General features: G+C 45.5%; 2 protein-coding genes across 2 annotated transcripts in view; one reads left to right on the plus strand and one right to left on the minus strand.

Moving 5' to 3' along the window:
- Positions 1–883: 883 nt before the first annotated feature.
- On the plus strand, positions 884–11,920 carry REEP2 (receptor accessory protein 2). Its single transcript, XM_051978481.1, has 8 exons — positions 884–1,103; positions 5,540–5,612; positions 5,756–5,832; positions 10,059–10,179; positions 10,460–10,573; positions 10,840–10,987; positions 11,200–11,333; positions 11,436–11,920. The coding sequence occupies exons 1-8, from the start codon at positions 1,072–1,074 to the stop codon at positions 11,499–11,501; spliced, it is 765 nt and encodes a 254-aa protein (XP_051834441.1). The 5' UTR covers positions 884–1,071; the 3' UTR covers positions 11,502–11,920.
- Positions 11,921–13,648: 1,728 nt separating this feature from the next.
- The window catches only part of LOC127546722 (uncharacterized), a 21,982-nt gene continuing 15,284 nt past the window's right edge, over positions 13,649–20,346 (minus strand). Inside the window, exons 2-3 of the mRNA XM_051973694.1 lie at positions 14,187–14,746; positions 13,649–14,032 (exon numbers count right to left, since the gene is read on the minus strand). Coding sequence (XP_051829654.1) covers positions 13,944–14,032; positions 14,187–14,746 — 649 coding nt within the window. The 3' untranslated portion in view covers positions 13,649–13,943. The remainder of the gene's footprint in view (positions 14,033–14,186; positions 14,747–20,346) is intronic.

Genomic DNA, 20,346 nt, shown 5'->3' on the forward strand with positions numbered 1-20,346 from the left:
AGCCTACATTTTGTCTATAAATGTCTCAGTAATTAGGGCAGCTATTGCCTTGTGGGAGCAGGGCCTAAATTCCCTGCCCATTTCCTCTACTGGCTTTCTCCCTACTTCTGACCCATTGCTTCCTGGTTGTTTTCCTTGTATTTCTGTGGGTCAGCACAAACATCCCCCAACACTTACCTCAAAATCGTGTTTTGGCTCCTAGCCCAGGCCTGTCGCTTCTGTCCCAGAACTTGCTTTTTCAGCCCTTTGGTCCCTGGCATCATAGACATTACACCCATAAACTCCACCCCCACTCTACCTCCCCAAAATGGAGGATAAGTAAGGATACCCTTATCTAGGAAGACTTCTTCCTAAATCCTTGACTCCAGCTCCAGTCTTTTCACTGACAAGGGTCAGTGTTCCCGATAGTTACACAGAATTTTAGATCTTTGATGGGAATGTAGCCCTTGTCACAGTGCTTGACACGCAATAGGTGTTTAATAAATGTCTATCATAGGGAGGTGGGAGGTGGTGCATTCGGGCCCCCTTAAGGTTTCCTGGTTGGTTGTGGCCTCACCAAGGGGTAATGAGCAAGAATATAGGCCGGATTTTCTAAAATCCAAGAGCGAAGAGCCCAGTCTGGGTTGAGAGGGGAGGAAGCAAGGGTGGAGAGATGATTCTGAAGTCTGTAGGTGGCCCCAGGAGGGGAAAGGGAGTCCGTGGTGCTTGAGCTGGAAAACGAGAGAAAGGTTCCGGACTGGGTCGAGGTGAGAAGGTTAAAATCTGATGAGGGATGATTCCGGTGCAAAAAAGCATCCGAGAGAGTGGCACGGCCCCCACTGGGCTGGACCAGGCGGAGCAGGTGCAGGGGAGGGGAGAGGGGGAGGGGCGGGCGCGGGGCGGCCGACAGCAGCGGCCTCCCCTTTAAGAGGCACCGCCGCCGCCCGCAGGCCCCGCGGTTGCTGCAGGAACCTCCCCTTTAACGGCCGCCGCTGCCCCACTCGTCCGCTCGGGCTTCTCCATCCTCCGGCCCGGGGCCCCCGGCCCGCGGACCCAGGTGCTCTTGGGGCACACACCTGGCCCGGTCCCGCCATGGTGTCCTGGATCATCTCCCGTCTGGTGGTGTGAGTAGAGGAGGAGCGGGGGCGGAGAAGGGATGCGGGCTCGGGCCGGGGGCGGGGGGGCTGGTGAACACGGGGTAATTGGGGCAGGTGCGAAAGGGCATCCAAGGATGGGGGCATTCAGAGGGCCGTGGAGGGGCGTAGGCGGGGGTGGTGTTGGAACATTCCCCAGGGTCTTAGAGGAGGCCAGGAGGGGTCACTTTAAGGGATGACCAAGCCTCTTCTCTTCCTGGGGTCCTCAAACTCCCTTCCCCGAGGTCTGGATTTACCCCTTGGCCAGTGAGGCCTGGCAGGGCTGGAACATTTGCCGACCCCCTCCCCCATAGCTCATCCCCACCCCGAATAAGAATCCGAGGGGGCTGCACTTGTGTGGGTGCCCCTGCCAGAGTCATCTCTGGGCCCATTTGAGGTAGATGGGGCTTGTCTGGTCCACGTCCGACCTTCGGAGCATCCCTTCTGCGAGAGAGCCTGCCAGCCTTTCTCCCCTCTCTCTCCCGGCTATCTAATGCCGAGTGCCATTAGATGGGTGGAAATCATCCCCCAGGCTCCCGGAGCAGGAAGCAGCAGGAACAGCTGTGGGCTCCCTGGGGTGTGAGGAAGCACGGGGGGTAGGGGAAGCTTCCCCGGGAGATCCCAGGTTGTGGCCCCACCAATCTGGAAACAATCTGGTGAGGGAAGAAATGCAGGGCTGGAGGGGTCAGCAGAAATGAATCGGAAAGGGCAGTGAGCTGGGGCAACATTTCACAGAATTTTAGACCCAAAAGGGCCTTAGAGATCTTAAATCTTGAAAGGACCTCAGAGGCTACTTAGTCCAAACCCTTTATTTTATGGATGAAAAAACCCAGGCCTGGGGAGACCAAAGGATTCTTCTACAATCAGGCAGATATTAAGCTCCAAATTCCAAATTTTGACATTGTGTCATTCTGTGCAACCTTCCCTAGAATTAAATGGTGCCTGAGCCTCATCCATTTTAAAGGGGGGGTCTGGGCTGTAAATTCAGTGGGCAAAACATTTATTTCTAGATAGCTTCCATGACATCTAATGCTACTTTTGGTGGATCTGGGTCCTCCTCTGAAGACTCCTAGAATAGCTAGCTGGTTCCTCAGGGCAACTGGACCTGGCCACATTCTCCTAAGAGGAATTTTGTCCTAAGTTCTATGTTACTGACATTCAGCTATTTGGGGAGCAGGATTCTCAACGGGGTAATGGGAAAGGTAAACTTGTATCAATTTACCTAGCTGAGCTATCCTCTCCATCCCTACTTCCCCCAGTCCACCTCAGGAGATGGGTTACCCCAGGTCTGGGGAAAAGGAAGGCAGCTTATGCCTTCCAAAGCCAGGTTTTAATGAGGGTCTTTCTTGAAAGATCATGGTTGGAAGGTGGGAGAGAAGTTTGTTTCTTTGTTATACCAAAGCAGAGAAAATGGATAGTTCTTAAACTGCTGTAATTCTAACCCCCACTCTCATGCCATTCCTCTTCAGCCCTAACAGAAAACTCTGTGCTCCCTTCCCTTCCCCCAGAGAATTTTTATTATTGAACAGGTTTGAGGAAGGTCCCCTAATAAGAAATCCTGACTCCCTCAGCTCTCCGTTAATCAGAAATAGGAAAGGACCGAAAGAATTAAAGCCCTTAGTTCAATCAACTAGCTAGGACCTAATCTCTCTGCTACCCAGTTGTCCCCAGAGCTGGAAAGAAGTCTGAAAGACAAATCATGTCTTATCATTCCCACCACTGTGTCCCCAACTTTTCTACCCTAATCCATAGGCTACAAGAAAGGGGAAAAGCAGGAGACTTGAAGTTGCTAGATTCCACCTTCTGTCTAATGACTTCTCCTTCCCCTCAATTGATGTTTAATCATATCTGACTCATGACCCCATTTGAGATTTTCTGAGCAAAGATACAGGAGTGGTTTTTCATTTCCTTCTCCAATTCATTTTACAGATGAGGAAAGTGAGGCAAATTGGGTTAAATGACTTATCTAAGGTCTATCTAAAGTCACAGCTATTAAGTATCTGGGGGCCAGATTTGACTTCAAAAAGCTGGGTCTTTCTGATGCCAGGCCCAGTGCTCTACCTTCTGAGCCACCTAGCTGCCCTCCTCCTCCATTTACATGTGTTTGTACACACTCACACATATACACATTGTAGATATACACATGTATATATGCATATATATACACATGTGTGTATATATATCCAAATTCATGTACACATGTGTAGATAGATAGTATTTAGTTACCTCTGAATGTACTTTCTCTGCCAATAGGATACAAACTGGAGAACATGGATTTTTTTCCTTTTTTTTTTTTTTTTTTTTTTTATCTTTTTTTCTCCAGAGCCCTGTATAGTGTCCAGCATGCTATTGGTGAGGTGGGGGGAGGTAGAGCTAGGGAATGAAATTGTGATTTCAAGGGTTTAAGCAACTCCTGCTTAAGGAAGCTCCCTTTACCAAATGTAGAATAGTACCATCCCTGTGATTTAGCGTTGTCTTAAGCCCACCTTCTTAAACTGTGGTTTTCAATCTCATATGAGTTCTCAAAACTGAATGTAGGGATTGAAAAATTATGATTTATTAACAGTAAATATTTGATTTGAATACCAATTTTACATATCTAAATATCAGAAGTCATGTAAAAATTTCTCAGATGAAAAGGTGAAAAGGGATGTGAATGGAAAAAGTTTAAGAAAGCCTGACCTAAAGAATGATTTATGCAACAAAGAATGTTGCATAGCCAATTATGTGTCAGAAGTAGAATTTGAACCTAGGTCTTCATGGCACATAGTAGGCATCTAATAATATTTGTTGAATAAAAGAGCATGTAGATAGGTGTCCAAGGTAGTCTTGAATGGCTTCTCTTTCTAGTCCCATTTTTATTGTCTGGACCACTCAGTGTCCCTTTCTTATTTACCTGGCTGAACCTTCCTGTCCCCTCCTTTCACCCCAGGAAAAACAAGTTATCTCAGAAATGGGAAAAAGGAAGGCTCCTTTACCTTCCAGAATAGTTCAGGGGCTTCCACTTCAGGTGCAAGGAACAAGATCATAGATGAATTGTGTAATCAAGATACTCTGCTTCTCCCCCCTCCGTTATCTCCTCCTCATTGTATCCAGTGTCTCAAGGTCTTCACACAACACCCGTCATACACCATCCGATCTTCTGCCTTTCCTCACTTCAGCTTACACTCTGTCTTTCTCCCAGCTCCATTGGTCTGTTATGAGACTATACCAGCAGCCCTCTCCTGGTTCCTATGCCATTGTGGTCATCATTCTTTAAGCAAGCATTTATTAAGCATACCAGGGGTAATAGACAAAAATGAATAAGCTTGCCTTTAAAGAACTGCATTATATTGAAGGGAAATAACATGTGCAGAGACAGGGAGTAGACCCGAGATTTCAGGGGTATACAGGAACTTTCAGGGGAAGAAATTCTACCAGTGCAGATTAACACCTTTGCTACAACTTATATTCTTTAAAAGGGACCTAGGAATTGAAAGGTTATCACTTGCCCAGGGTCACATAGCCATTATATTAGAAAAGAGACTTGAACCCAGATTTTCTCTTCAAGGCCATTTCTCTATCCACGATGTCATATTGCCTCTCTGTCCATGAAGAAATGAGTGTAACATAAATAGAAATTAAAAGCAAGGCAATGGGGAGGGGAAGCGGTAACAATTAGGGGGGAGGGAGGAACTGCAATAATTGTCGTATGCTCAGTATGAAAAAAGTACTAGATCATTCCCCTCTTTCCAAGGTCCTCTACTCTCCAGTCATTTGTCATAGCCCAGACCCCCTGGGATCATCTCAGGCCCATTGACTTCAGGAAAGTACTAAGTTCTAGCTCTCTTGAAGAGTTAACTCCTTAAGACCTATCCATCCCTCCCAGTGCTCTGGGGAGAGCCAATAAATGTTTAACATTTAACAAATAAAATAAAACTAAACTTTTAAAAACCCTTGAAAATGTTTATAAGACACATTTTCAAGTTCAATCTGCATTATTAATGTTTTCCCCATCTATTTAAGCCTCAACTTTCAATGAGGTAACAAATCAATCCCTGATTTGTGGTGTTTGCCAATTTCTGGGGTATAAATACTCCCTGAAAATTCAACAATCAATTCTGTGAGTCAGTCCAGATTGGCTTTAAGGAATCCTCTCAGGGAATTTGAGATGGTGTGCTGGACCTATCGAACAGAAGAGGACCTTTTGTATCCTTTGAGCTGTTTGGGCTGAGAGTTGGGCTGAGGGGGACTCATCTACTGAATGGGATCTGTCCAGTAGGCAAACCTGAGCAGATTCCCTGACCAGTAGAAAGGGAGTTATAGATGAGAAAGGCAAGCTCCTCGAGACTCTTAGCCAGAAGAGGTGGGGAAGGGAGAATTGAAGTAATGGGAAAGGGCTTTATTTGGTCTGTAAGTCACAGAAATTGTGTCTGCCTCTCCTCTAGGCTGATCTTTGGCACATTGTACCCGGCCTACTCTTCCTATAAGGCTGTCAAGACAAAAAATGTGAAGGAATATGTGAGTGTGTGGGGCTCTCTGCCTCTTGAGGTGGGGGTGGGTGGATGTGAGGTGATCCCTAGGATCAGAATGGGATGGGGGGAGGAATGGATGTTCGACCTACGTGATTTCTCTCACACACACACCCCCTCCTGTACCCACAGGTGAAGTGGATGATGTATTGGATTGTATTTGCCTTCTTCACCACTGCTGAGACCCTCACTGACATTGTGCTGTCCTGGTAAGCATTGTCCCCAGCCCACATTTCTAAAGCCCCTTTCCATTATTCTTCAGGGTCCCTTCCCTAGATAAATCCTATCAACCTACCCAAACTCTACTGGGTTAGGCAAATGGAGACTGCAGAGGCAAGTCAGGACATTTTTCTGGAACTCCTGTGTCCAATCCAAACTCTCATTTCTTTCCTCCTCTTATTATAGCAATAGTGGTGCCCTCTCCTGATTGCATTAGCATTTTGTGCTTTTCAAAACCCTTTTAGATCATTAAACTGTTTTGAGAGATTAGGCAGGACAAGAATTATTACCCCCATTGGACAGGTAAATATACTGAGATTCAGAAAGGATAAATGACTCAGAGGCAGCATGTTACAATGGAAAGGAAGGAAAGGAGAGAGGATATGCCAGGCTCCGTGCTAAGTGCTTAATAAATATCTCATTTAATCCTCATAACAGAGGCAAGTGCTGTTAGTATTCTCATTCTACAGATGAGAAAACTGGGGCAGAGAGAGGATATATAACTTGCTAGAGGGTGCCTAAGGCTGGATTTGAACTTAGATCTTCTTGACTCCAAGCCACAGGACTCTATTCCTTAGACTATTTCATCTGACAGCTTTAGAAAGGGGCATTAACAATTTACTACTTGTTCTTAAATGACTTTACTTGTTCTTAAATGACTTTGGCAAGTCATTTAATGCCCCAGGCCTCAGTTTTCTGGTAAAATAAGGCAGTTGGACCAGATGGATCCTGGGCCCTTTCTGGGTTTCAAGTTGGGTTGGTACCCCAGAAGCTCAGAATTAGACAGGACCTCAGGATCCCACATCAGACCTGGCCAGGAAGCTCCTCTCAGAGAATTTACCTTATGATAACCATGCGGGTTCCAACAGAAACCCCTGATGTTGAGAAAACTCAACCTTCCAAGTACTAAATATGCACCTACTGTATTTTAGACAACATCCTGGCCAGTGCGGATACAGGGAGAGGCAAACACTGTCCCTGCTCTCAAGAGCTCACAGTTTGGAAGGAAAAGACATGCAAACCACTGTGTGCAGACAAGATATATTACATAAAATTGGGAAGAGTTGGGATTAAGGAGGACTGGGAAAAGGCTTCTTTTGCAGAAGGTGGGACTGCAGGACATGAGACATAAAGAAACAACGCAGGGGAAGGCAAGAGATAGAATAATGAGGGAGAGGTGCTCCAAATTAGGGGGCAGCCAGGGAAAATTCAGAGATAGGAAGTCAGTGTCAATGGATTGCAGGGTACATGAAATGGAGTGAAAAAGTAGGAAGGGCCAAGGTTTATGAATAAGAGCTTTAAAAGTCAGAAGATTTTATATTTGATCCTAGAGATAATGGAAAACCAGCAGTTTATTGAATGGAGGGGCAAGGGGATGGTGTCCAGAATATGTGACATATGGGAGACATGGTCAGATCCTGGGCTTTAGGAAAATCTATTGGATAGCCAATGGAGGGTGGCCTGGAGTGAAGAGACTTAAATCAGGGAAACCCACCAGTAGGATACTGTAATCGTCAGTGTGTGAAGTGATAAGGACATATGATAGAATGGTGGCAATATCTGAGGAGAGAAAGGAGCATGTGCTGAAGATGGCACAAAGTAAAAATCAACAAGCCTTGGCAACTGAATGACTAGGGAGAGGAGAGAGTCAAGGATAATCCTACCTTGTGGGCCTGGATGATTGATGACATCACCAAGTAAAATGATATCGAGGGAGAAGAGAAGGCAACCCAGGACAGAGTCTTAACAGACCTGGGCTGTTCAATAAAGGAGACTGAGAAGAAATGGTGAGGTGGGAGGAGGAGCAGCAAGAAAAAGAGTGTCCCCAAAATTCAGAGAAAAGGAAACCTGGAGGTGAGGATGGTTAACATCAGGATAATGAGAAAAGACCACTGGATTTGCCAACTAAGAGATCATTGGTCACTTTGGAGAGAGCAATTTCAGTGGAATAGTAAGATTGGAAGTCAGATTGTAAGGGGTTAGAAAGAGAGTTCAAGAAGGGAAAGTGGAAGCACCTATTGTAGACAGTCTTTTAAGAGGATTTTGTTACAGAGGGCAGAAGGGCTATAGGGTGATAATTAGCAATGATGGAAGATTCAAGTGAGTTTTTTTCAGGATGGGGAGATAAATGGTCATGTTTCTAAGCAATAGGGAATGAGCCAGTTGAGAGGAAGAGATTGAAAATAAGTGAAAGAGCAGGTATGTCAGAGGAATCAATCTGTTGGAGGAGATAAAATGGAATGGGATCAATTGACCAGGTAGAGGATTAGCTTTGGTATAAGGAGTAAATGTCCTTCATTATGTAAGGCAGGGTGAAGGAGAAGATAGTGGGTGGTAGGAGGCTTCATGACAGTAGAGAAGAAAGAGCTCATGTCAAACAACCTCAAATTTTTTCTACAAAATATAAGGCAGATTTCTCAGCTGAAAATGGGGAAGGAGGAGCCGGTGGGAGGTTAAAGGAGGGATGAAAAAGTTTGGAAGAACTACTATGGAGAGTGGAATAGCAAGTTGATGAAGGTATAGGATTTCCTACTGGTAGTAAGGGCCAATTGAGATTGTATAACATAAATTTATAGTGGGCACAAGTTTTTTGTACGTGATTTTTTCCACCTTAGTTCAGCAGCGCATGTGGAGAAATGAAAATGGTGGATGGTGAGAGTTGAGTTTATGTAATACAAATTTGTAATGGATCCAGTCAGCATGCTTTCATGATTTTCTCTAGCTTAACTCAGGTGCACCATGGATAGAAGTGAAGGCAGAAGATTGGTGGAAGTAACTCAAGACTAAGGCTTAGTAGGGCCAAATCATCAATAGGATAAAAAGGAAGGGTCATGGAGAGACAAGAATAGTATAAAATTTCACTTGTTCACTAAGGAATCAAGACAGGGAAGAAGGGAGATGAGTGTAGCCAGTGCAGAGGTGATAACCAGAAAGGAAAGGTTTGAGAAGTAGAGAGTTTAGAGATCCTGAGTAGGAGAAAGACCAAAGGCAATCCATTCTACCTCCAGGCAGCCTTAATTGGTTTTCCTTTTTTTCCTTTTTTTCTTTTCTTTTTTTAGGTTTTTAAATTAAAATTATTTTAAACAAGTACAAAATAAGAAAAGAAAAAGAAAAAATGTCCATGGACACAGCAGAACATGAGAGGTTTCAATATAAAGCAATACATTTCCATTTCAAGAAAACCTATATAATAAAAACTACACTTTGTTTTCAAATCTGTTCAGTTTTCCTTTGCTTCCTTATAGGTTTTATAGGATTTTTTCTTTTTCCTACAGTATACTTTTTGCTTTGTCCACTCCCCCCCCAAAAAAGGTTATAATTAAACGTGGATAAATGTGTGTGTACATGTACATCATTTCCTATACCACAGCAATATTCTGAACCAATCACATTCTAAGAGAATAAAAGGTTTTCCCCCAATTTTCTGCATTCCTACTATTCATGGCTACATGGTTTTAAATTTAAAATATTTAAAATTATCCATTTTACACTTCAACAGTGCTCTCACCTTATAATATGGTTTAAGGTTTGATACTATTGAATCAATTTCCCTTATATTTTTTCCCCTAGTTTCATTGAAGTTCCTGACCTATATTCTAAATGAGCTTTGTTATTATTTTTTCTAATTTAGTAAGATAATTTTTTAGTAATTTAATTGGGATGGCATTCCATAAATAGATTAATTAGATAAAATGCTTGTTTTAAAATTTATATTGGCTTTAGCTACCCATGAACAGTTAATTATAAATAATAATACTACCTGGCATTTATAAAAACTTTAAGATTTGCAAAATACTTTATATATATATATATATATATATATATATCTCATTTGAATATCACAAAACCCTGAGAGATGTTACTTTCATCCCCATTTTACAAATGAAAAAACTAAGGCTGAGAAAGGTTGCCCACAAGTTCACACACTTAATCTGAGTCAGGATTTAAACTCGTTTTCATCCAATCCAGTCTTCCATTCACCATGCCACCTGGCAGCCTAGTCAAGCCTCAACCTTCCTCTTTGCAAGCTCTCATAACTCAGTTCTACCTTCTGGGGTCCAACAAAATTAACCCAATATCTCTCCTTGAAAAGTACTTGCCCAAGGTCACATAGCTATTGGTAGTAGAAGTAAGGTTGGAGCCCAGGCCACCCAACTCCTTATCCAGATCTCTTTCCCTCCCCAATATCTTAATGCACTTCTTGGCCCTTTCCCAGGTTCCCTTTCTACTTTGAGCTGAAAATTGCTTTTGTGATCTGGCTGCTATCTCCATATACCAAGGGCTCCAGTGTGCTCTATCGAAAATTTGTCCACCCCACGCTCTCCAACAAAGAAAAGGTTTGGACCTTTCCTTCCCCTTTCTTACTCATGGACCTTTTCTCCTGAATCATTGTCCAAGATGGGAGAGAGAGAGAAGGGGCTCAGTGGCAATCTGAGACTTGCTGTCTCTGGAAGCCATTTCTCTGGACCAGCAGCCTTGAGGGACTGAAACACCCATGGTGGGCAGGCAGGTAGTGCCAGGTTCCCCAGACACTACCCCTGGGTGGGGCTTGGAGGGAAAGCCTCATAACTTGGGAAGGAACCCAACTCCTCACTCCATTCTCCTTCCCTGCCACAGGAAATTGATGAATACATCACACAGGCCCGGGACAAGAGCTATGAGACCATGATGAGGGTGGGCAAAAGGGGCTTGAACCTGGCAGCCAACGCTGCGGTCACTGCAGCTACCAAGGTAACAGAGGGACCAGGGTCAGGATGTGGGCAATCAGGGCTTCCGCCCAACCCTACCCCATCCCTCCTCAGATATGGCTTTAGAAGGACATTCCGTCCTTTCTCCACCATGTCTCACAAGCTCCATCAGCTCACCTCTGATTCTCCTCCCCCAGGTGGCTCTCTGAAGAAGCCCTAGCCCTTTCTCTATCAGCATGCCTTTTCTATTGTCCTTACTGGTCAGGGGGAGGCTTTCTCTCCTTGAGCATATGTATATCACCTGTTCAGGGCCAAGGAGTATTATCAGAAAAGCTAAGAAGCTTCAGCATGCAAGACCTGACACTGATCCGAGACGACGAAGCCTTGCCCTTGCACGGTCCTGATGGCCGCCTCCGACCCTCAGCCAGTGGCCTCCTGGACCCCATTGAGGACTTAGGTAGGCCTAGAAGGAGATGGGGGGGGGGGGGAGAGAAGGAATTAAGGGTGTGGAGATGGTGCCCAAGCCAGAAGAAAGGCAGAGAAGGCAGGGCTGGAGGAGAGGAGTGTTTTGTCTGTAGAGACACCCAGAACAGGGCCTTGGCTTTCCGTAGCTCCCCAGCAGACTGTCCCCACATCCCCCTTTGCTTCTAGCTTCACTTTGCTTTTCAGGAGATGACCCTGGCCTGAGCCTTCGGTCCTCAAGTGGGAGCCAGTCAGACACACGGACAGAGGCCTCTGAGGATGACATGGGGGACAAGACCCCTAAGCGCGTCAAATCAATCAAGAAAGTGCCAAAAGCTGAGGTAAGCCCCAATCCCAGCCCCTTCCCCTATTGCCCCACCCCATATAGTAGCTCAAAGGGAGCCTTCTCTCCCAGGCACTGAATCCCATCCCCTCCTCTACAGCCAATCCCCAAGACGCTGAAGACCCGCCCTAAGAAGAAGCCCACAAGTGGGGGAGAGTCAGCCTGATGTGAGCCCTCCCCCCCACCTCTGCGCAGAGGCCCTCGTGGGGGAGTCATGTCTAGAACTGCTGCTGCTTCCTAGATTGAGGGGGCCTCAGGGAGATCTCTCCATGGGAGCAGCCCCCTGCCCCCACCCCTTTCTCTCACTGAGAGTCTGAGGACCAAGATGTGAGATGCTGCCTCTGGGATCTCCCAGGGAGGCCTCTGGCCAGGGTTGGGTGGGCAGGTATGAGGGGTGACGGGTCTGGGAGCTGACTGGAGCCAGGCACTTTCTTGTTTGGACCGCTGGTTTGGGAACACAAGGGCCAAGGTCGGGGATGGGGGGTGGGGTGGAAGAGGCTGTTATGTCCACAGAAGGACTACCCCCTTGGAACAGCAGCCTTTGGGGCCTCTTTGGTTGAAGGCTTGGGTGTGTGTGTATGTGTGTGTGTGTGTGTGTGTATGTGTGTGTGTGTGTCTGTCTGTCTGTCTGTCTGTCTGTCTAAAAGGGGTCCTGAGAACAAAGCCACTTCAGGGAACTCTCCAAACATCTCTCTCCTTTGTCTCTGTTCTTCAAGCCTTCTTGAATGACCTCCCCAACTCTAGCCTACTTAGTGCCTTGCTGGGTGCCATGGCATGCTGTGGGGAAAGGGGCTAAGGGCCAAAGGGTTCATCTGGCTTTACCTCATATATTCTGCCCCTCTTCATCTATCCCTTTTTTATTGGACCTTGGCTGCCCCACGTCTTCCACTTGCTATAGACTGGCTAAAAAATTGGCTAATGAACTAAGACTATCTTCCCCACCCACCAGGAGGCCCCTAGAAGACTTCCCCTCCCTCTGGGAAAGTGGAAGGAGTGAGAACACTGGGACCGTATTTCTCTAAATTGAAAGGGGTGACTACAAGGAGCAATTTTCCATTGAAATTCCAAAGTAACAGTAGCCAGGATTTGGGGTGGGGGGAGAAGGCGATCAGGGCCTACCTGGATCCACACTTTCTTTTTCGATCTCCTCTAAGACGCCATTTCCTTGAGTAATCTCACTTTTCTTCTCCCTTCTCCTCTCAACTTTCCCCCTCCCCCAGTTTCTGTTCATCTAATTCCCAGGATGAGAGTGGGAGATGGGGAGAAGAGTCTCTTGGGACATTTGAAGAAGCCAAATAATAGAAACTGACTTGGGCAAGGGGTGGTAGGGCACAAGAAGGGAGTGGGAGATGGGGAAGCTGTGCTTCTATAAGTGAGCATATGAACCAGTAAGTGGGAGCATATGTGAGTGGAGTGTGTGTGTGTGTGTGTGTGTGTGTGTGTGTGTGATGCAAGTGGGGACCTTTCCCTGGGAATCCAGGCCATGAGGCAGTTCAAAGTAAGTACGTGGTTTTTACCAGGACACATTCATGGCCCAGCTATGGGCCTCATCTCCTGTCTGGGAAGAAGAGAAAAGCCCTTGGTTGTGTGTTTACATACATGCATGTGTTGCTCCTTGGCTCTGTATCTTTATCTATGGGTCTGTTCATCTTGGCCAGTGTCTTTATATGTCTGTGCATGTGTCCCTATGTTTCCTCTGCCTACTTTTCCCAGTGGGGGGGCCACCCATAGAGCTAATGCTCTAAAAATTGTTATTCTAGTTGCTTCTAGCCCTTTCCCTGCTCTGTTTCCATACTTGATCTTGCATTTAATTATCTGAGGCTTCAGCTCCTATATGCCTTTAAGGGGGATTGTGAGGTCCTGCTGGGGATGGTGGGAGATACTTTTCACATTCTGGTTCCGATTTTCCTTCTATCCCTGCAAGCCCATTCTTTCTAGGCCCTCTCAGGAAGGCGAGTGCAGAAAAAAGAAATTCCTGGGAAACCATTCACCAGAGAAATAGCTGGGGATGGAAACTGGACTTGGATTGTGGGGTTTGTCCCTTCGTTCCTTCCGTGCCCTAACATCAGCTTCTGTCCTTCCTCTTCCCTTAACAAATGAACTGACCTCAGGCCAAGAATATTTTAAAAATTCTATCCTAGGTCTCCCCAAAGTATAGTGGGTTGGGGAGTGGGTGTGTGTGTGTGTGTGTGTGTATGCGCACGCGCTTGTGCGCGCCTCGGCTCACTAGAGGATTGGGGGAAGTGAGGAAAGGGAAGGCTTATGGAGAGAAAGCTTGGACCCTTGGCCGTGAAATGATCCAATAAACTAAAATTCGGCATCCTGTTGTTCTTTGTTCTTTGTTCCCCAACCCAAATGGAGTAAGGTGGAGATGAACTTGGGGAGAAAAGCTGAGATTGTGCTGTCGTGGGTCTTGGCACCCCCTCCTCAAGCATGTAGCCCAGAGGGCAAATGAAGGGAACCGACTCCTTCCCGAAACCAAACACTAAGATTGGGAAGTGGGTGGAAGAATTAGGGAGAGCTCAAACTAGAGTCAGCTCTTCCCCAGGATTACAGAAGTTAATCTAAGGGGCTGGGTTTGATTGGCCCAGCATGGGGTCCCTGACCACTAACCAAGCAGATCCCAAGGACAAGTGCATCGGGGTAGTTGGGACACGGAGAAGAGATGTCCTGCTTGTCCTCCCCATCTCCTGAGACCTAGAGAGGCAAGCAGGAGGAATTCAAGTTAGACATTAGGACAACTGCTATTCGAGAGGGAAGAGCAGTGAGACCCACAAGAGGCCACTGAAGGATGGCGGTCTCTCCCTTGGAGCGCACGGTTGGGCATAGATTAAGAGGAATGACTCCTGACCTTCCGAGGGCCCCGCTGAAGCCAGGGCCAGTTCTTTGGTTGAGGCTTCCCTATGCCCCCCTCCCCCTCCATGGAGGGGCAGTGTGGAAAGGGAGGCGGGAGGGCAAGCCTGGCAGGAGGAGTGCTGAGGCAGCACAACGCTGATGGCTACGGCTGGAATTCCGAGAACAAAGGTCAACCCCGGGAGGCCCCACAGCCGGAGGGAATGCAGAGGAGGGCCAGGGGGCCAAGGAGTGGCCTTCGGGTCCAGGATGAGTTCGACCTGGGCCGAGGACACCAAAGGGAAAGGAACCAGAGACAGGCCACGAGGGAGGAGAAAGGAGAGCAAGGGCAGGAGGCGGACGAGGGTCCCGGAGGGGGCTGGACTCGGTCCCTGATCCCTGCTGGCGGGGGCAGATGTGATGGCGGGACACCGAGCCTCCACCAAGGAATCTCTGCTAAAGCCTAGAACAGAGCGATGTGGAGGCAAAGAAGCCGGGGACAAAGACTCCAGAGAGAAGCAGAAAGGGAGACACCCAAGAAAGCAGGGCACTGGTAGAGTCAGAATTGAGCCCACCTGCCTTTAGGGGGAAGCAAAAAGCGAGATGGAGGTGATGGGGGCTGGGGGCAGAGCTAGGGCAGGAGCAGATCCAACTGTGTAGCCCAACTGTGCCATAGAGACCTCAGCAGAAAGCTGAGCAGCTGAAAAGGGGGGGAAGGGGGCAGAGCTAGAAAGGGGGGCGGGGAGTGGGGTCCTGAAGGCAGGGGCCCGATTGGAGAAGGGGATCAGCCTGGGAAACGGGTTTAGCATCCATCTGAAGGAGCAAAGAAACTCATTGAAGTGGGAGGAGAGGAGAGTTAATGGAGGAATAGGGACTTTGATTACAGGGGATAAAGAAGTCCAGTGATAAATGTCTGAGAAAAAGGTGAGGTTAGAGCAGGGGTAGTCACTGAGAAGGGGCAGCTGGGAGGCCCAACAGATAGAGTGCTGAGCCTGGAGTCCGGAAGACTGAGTTCACATCTGGCCTCAGGTACTCACTGGCTCTGTGACCTTAGGCAAGAAATTTTTTTTTTTTTTTTTTAGCAATGTATGTAGAACAGTTTATTTAATTTGGTGATTACCTGTGTATGTTGGATATGTTGCAGTATATCCTAGATACAATATATGTTTGCAGAACCGAACAGTTCTCTTGTTGCTTAGGGAGAATTGGATTCAGAAGGTATAAATAACCCGGGAAGAAAAACAAAAATGCAGATAGTTCACATTCGTTTCCCAGTGTTCTTTCTTTGGGTGTAGCTGCTTTTGTCCGTCATTTATCAATTGAAACTCAGGTCTCTTTGTCGAAGAAATCCACTTCCATCAGAATACATCCTCATACAATATCGTTGTCGAAGTGTATAATGATCTCCTGGTTCTGCTCATTTCACTTAGCTTCAGTTCATGTAAGTCTCTCCAAGCCTCTCTGTATTCATCCTGCTGGTCATTTCTTACAGAACAATAATATTCCATAACATTCATATACCACAATTTACCCAGCCATTCTCCAATTGATGGGCATCCATTCATTTTCCAGTTTCTAGCCACTACAAACAGGGCTGTTACAAACATTTTGGCACATACAGGTCCCTTTCTCTTCTTTAGTATCTCTTTGGGGTATAAGCCCAGTAGAAACACTGCTGGATCAAAGGGTATGCACAATTTGATAATTTTTTGGGCATAATTCCAGATTGCTCTCCAGAATGGTTGGATTCGTTCACAACTCCACCAACAATGCATTAGTGTCCCAGTTTTCCCGCATCCCCTCCAACATTCATCATTATTTTTTCCTGTCATCTTAGCCAATCTGACAGGTGTGTAGTGGTATCTCAGAGTTGTCTTAATTTGCATTTCTCTGATCAATAATGATTTGGAACACTCTTTCATATGAGTGGTAATAGTTTCAATTTCATCCTCTGAAAATTGTCTGTTCATATCCTTTGACCATTTATCAATTGGAGAATGGCTTGATTTCTTATAAATTTGAGTCAGTTCTCTATATATTTTGGAAATGAGGCCTTTATCAGAACCTTTAACTGTGAAAATGTTTTCCCAGTTTGTTGCTTCCCTTCTAATCTTGTTTGCATTAGTTTTATTTGTACAAAGGCTTTTTAATTTGATGTAATCAAAATTTTCTATTTTGTGATCAGTAATGGTCTCTAGTTCATCTTTGGTCACAAATTTCTTTCTCCTCCACAAGTCTGAGAGATAAACTATTCTATGTTCCTCTAATTTATTTATAATCTCGTTCTTTATGCCTAGGTCATAGACCCATTTTGATCTTATCTTGGTATATGGTGTTAAGTGTGGGTCCATGCCTAATTTCTGCTTAGGCAAGAAATTTGACTCAATTTCCTCACCTGTAAAAGGATCTAGAGAAGGAAATGGCAAACTAACTCCTCCAGCGCCTTTGCCAAGAAAACTCCAAATAGGATCACAAAGAGTCAGCACACAATTGAACAATAGTAACTGAGAAACAGAAACTGGGACCGTGCCACCTTCCCAAATAGCTCGGCATGCTTTCCTGAAATGAGGCACAGGGCCCTTTCACTGCCATTACATTAGCCAGCACAATTCCTCCCAGATGCCGGCACAGCAGGACTAGGCAGAGGGCACAGGAGGAGAAAGAGAAAACTCAAAAATTCTCCACTAGGCCTCTCTGAACTACCCCCTCCCCGGACTGGTGCTTCCCAACAGCCCATGCATGTTTATAGCGTAGCCTTGGAAAAGATTTTCCCAGTTTCCTCAGTTATTTAAAAGGAGCATAGAAGGTCTCTCACATAAGCTATGCTGAAAGGAAGCCCTCTGGGGTGAGCCAGTAGAAGAGATAGGAAAAACACGTTGGTTGGGATGGGAAACCAAGCTCATGAAAGTCATTCCCTTCAGCCTACACCTTCAGACAGAGCAGCCCTTCTCTCCCTTTAGAGAATAAGGTGGTAGGGGGCTTGAATGAGAGGCCTTGACCTTTGTTTTAGCTACCAAACTAAGATAACCAGGAAATTCTTTCCTGTATCTAATCTAACTTCCTCATCAGGGTCTACACCAAAGTTGCTGCTACTTTTTTTTTTTTTTAATAAATTTTTATTGACAGAACCTATGCCCGGGTAATTTTTTACAGCATTATCCCTTGCACTTTCTTCTGTTCCAATTTTTCCCCTCCCTCCCTCCACCCCCTCCCCCAGATGGCAAGCAGTCCTTTACATGTTAAATAGGTTACAGTATATATATAAGCCCAGTAGAAACACTGCTGGATCAAAGGGTATGCACAGTTTGATAACTTTTTGAGCATAGTTCCAAATTGCTCTCCAGAATGGCTGGATGTGTTCACAATTCCACCAACAATGTATTAGTGTCCCTGTTTTCCCACATCCCCTCCAACATTCCACATTCTCTTTCCCTGTCATTCTAGCCAATCTGACAGGTGTGTAGTGGTATCTCAGAGTTGTCTTAATTTGCATTTCTCTGATTAATAATGATTTGGAGCATATTTTCATGTCTTTAAATAGTTTTAATTTCTTCGTCTGAGAATTGTCTGCTCATATCCTTTGACCATTTATCAATTGGAAAATGGCTTGATTTCTTATAAATTAGAGTCAGTTCTCTATATATTTTGGAAATGAGGCCTTTATCAGAACCTTTGACTGTAAAAATGTTTTCCCAGTTTATTGTTTCCCTTCTAATCTTGTCTGCATTAGTTTTGTTTGTACAAAAACTTTTCAATTTGATGTAATAAAAATTTTCTATTTTGTGGTCAATAGTGATCTCTAGTTCTTCTTTGGTCATAAATTCCTTCCTCTTCCACAGGTCTGAGAGGTAAACTATCCTATGCTCTTCCTATTTATTTATAATCTCATCCTTTATGCCTAGGCCATAAGCCCATTTTGACCTTATCTTGGTGTCTGTACACCAAAGCTTCTTAAACGATGGGTTGACATCCCATATGGGGTTATGAGTGAACATGGGAGGAGGGGTCTTAAAAATTTGGCAACAATAAAAGGTATCAAAGAATCAGCCAAGATTTAATTCTTTATGTAAAAATAAACCAGCCTATTCATTTCATTAGTATGCAAATTTACTTTCATCTTTAATAAATGGTAATTTTATGTATGCACCAAAGGACTGTTTTAAAATAAATTTCTTTATGATTATCAATAAATGTTTGACTTGTATACCTATTTTACATATCAATATGCCCTGGGGTCATGTAAAAATTTCTTGAGTGAAAAGAGGCCCAGAGTAGAAAAAGTTTAAGCCCTGATCTACACCATGCCATACATCCCACCCTGCCCCTGTAAGGGTTAATGGCAAATTTACTTTCCAGATGTTTGTTTTTTTGATAAGTATACCAGGGTTTTCCTTTTCAGAATGAGCAAGTCTAAGCTACCAGGAACATCTGTCAGTTGCCATGGAAACACCTAGGTCTTCTAGAACTACAGCCTTGCTCCTATGCTATTAGTGCCGTGAGGAAAAGATAAATGGGGGTTGTTTGGAAGACATTAGAAAAAAGTCTCTGGCTCTGGCCCCATTTGGCCCTCTCTTTTCCCTTGCTCTTCCATCCAGGACTGTGTGTAACAACCCGTTTTCTCTCCTTCAAGTTTAGGCAGATAGCTGCAAGGGGGTGAGAAAGGAGCAGAAGTGAGTGGAAACAGCTGGATGTGAAAGGGCAAACAGTAGGAATCCAGTTCCATCTCGAGCTCAGGAATACCCTGAGATCATCCCTGAGGGGAAGAATAGGTTAGAGCTACGGCCCATCAGAGCTACTTCTGAAACCGCATCTCCTGCCATGGTACCTCCAGGCCTGTATCATCAGGCCCATGGATACCCTGACTTTTTATTGACTCTTTCCTTGCCTGTAAAAGTCCAGCCACTGAGCAACCATTCTTCAGTTGGGATTTCCAGCCTGTGATGTCAGAGGGAAGCCAGCAAGATGTCCAAGTGTTCCCAGGTGGGAAGACCCCATCCCCCATTGGTCAGACACCCCCCTCCTCTTCTTACAGTCACAGAGAAACATGATGTCACGTGTGACCTCTGTTTCAGGTCTCTAGCCCCCATCCTTTACTGAATGAAGTTCAAACCCCACTCCTTGTGTTTGGATCCTCAGTGGAAACAAAACACAAAGTCTCTGTGACACTTCGGCTCTTCCTCCACCCTTCCCAAGCCCAATCTAATCTTTTCTCGTCTGGGATGGGCCAACTCTGGCCACCGCCTGCAGGGTGACCCCGTGTCTCCCCAGCCCCACATTTACATTCCCATTCTCTCCAGGAATCAGCCTGCCTGTACTAAGATAAAGAGTCCACTAGGTGGCACTGCTTCCCCTTTATGCTTTTCCCCAATGCTATATCAGGACCAGGGGACAGGTTCCCAGATTTCTCATTCCAAGCTGCGTAGAATAAGCCTTTGGAAGGGCCCTTCTTCCTCCATCCCCACCTACACAGGACTCCTGAAGAAATGTGGTAGTGAAGACAGACTCTCTGAAGAGTAACCTTCCCTGTCAGGAAGCTAGGGACTAAGAAATTCTCTTTTAGAATACTTGTCCCCCTTGTCCTTGGCTCCACCCCCAAACCCTGCAATCCGTGTTTTCCCTGATTGATCACTCACTCCCCGTGTCAGAGATTTTGGGGAGGAGGATGTTGACCAGATCAGTAGCTTCTTTCTAGGGAGTTTTGAGTAGGAATTCCCCACTACAAAAGAACCTTTTCTTATTGAAGAGTAACTCGCCCAAAGTCACACAGTTAATATGTGCCAAAGGTTGAATTTGAATGCAGGTCCTCTTGACTAAGCATTCTATCCACTATAATTTGTAACAAAAAATCAAAGTTGGTTCCTCGATTTTGCCCCATGACACATGCTGGCTCTGAGATTCTGGAAAAGTCACAAACTTCAGTGTCCTTCTAAGAACCACAATTTGTAAAGAATTTGTAAAAAATTTGTAAAATTTCCATTGGTAGGGCAAGTTTCTCACCAGATGCCCAGTACACTGATGAAATCATAGGACCATAGGTTCAGGTTTGTTTTTTTTTATTATTAAAGCTTTTTATTTTCAAAACATAGGCATAGTTTTTCAACACTGACCCTTGCAAAACCTTGTGTTCCAAATTTTCCCCTCCTTCTTCCCACCCCTCCCCTAGATGTCAAGTAATCCAT

Source organism: Antechinus flavipes, chromosome 2 (genome assembly GCF_016432865.1).
Source record: "Antechinus flavipes isolate AdamAnt ecotype Samford, QLD, Australia chromosome 2, AdamAnt_v2, whole genome shotgun sequence".
Taxonomy (NCBI): Eukaryota; Metazoa; Chordata; class Mammalia; order Dasyuromorphia; family Dasyuridae; genus Antechinus; species Antechinus flavipes.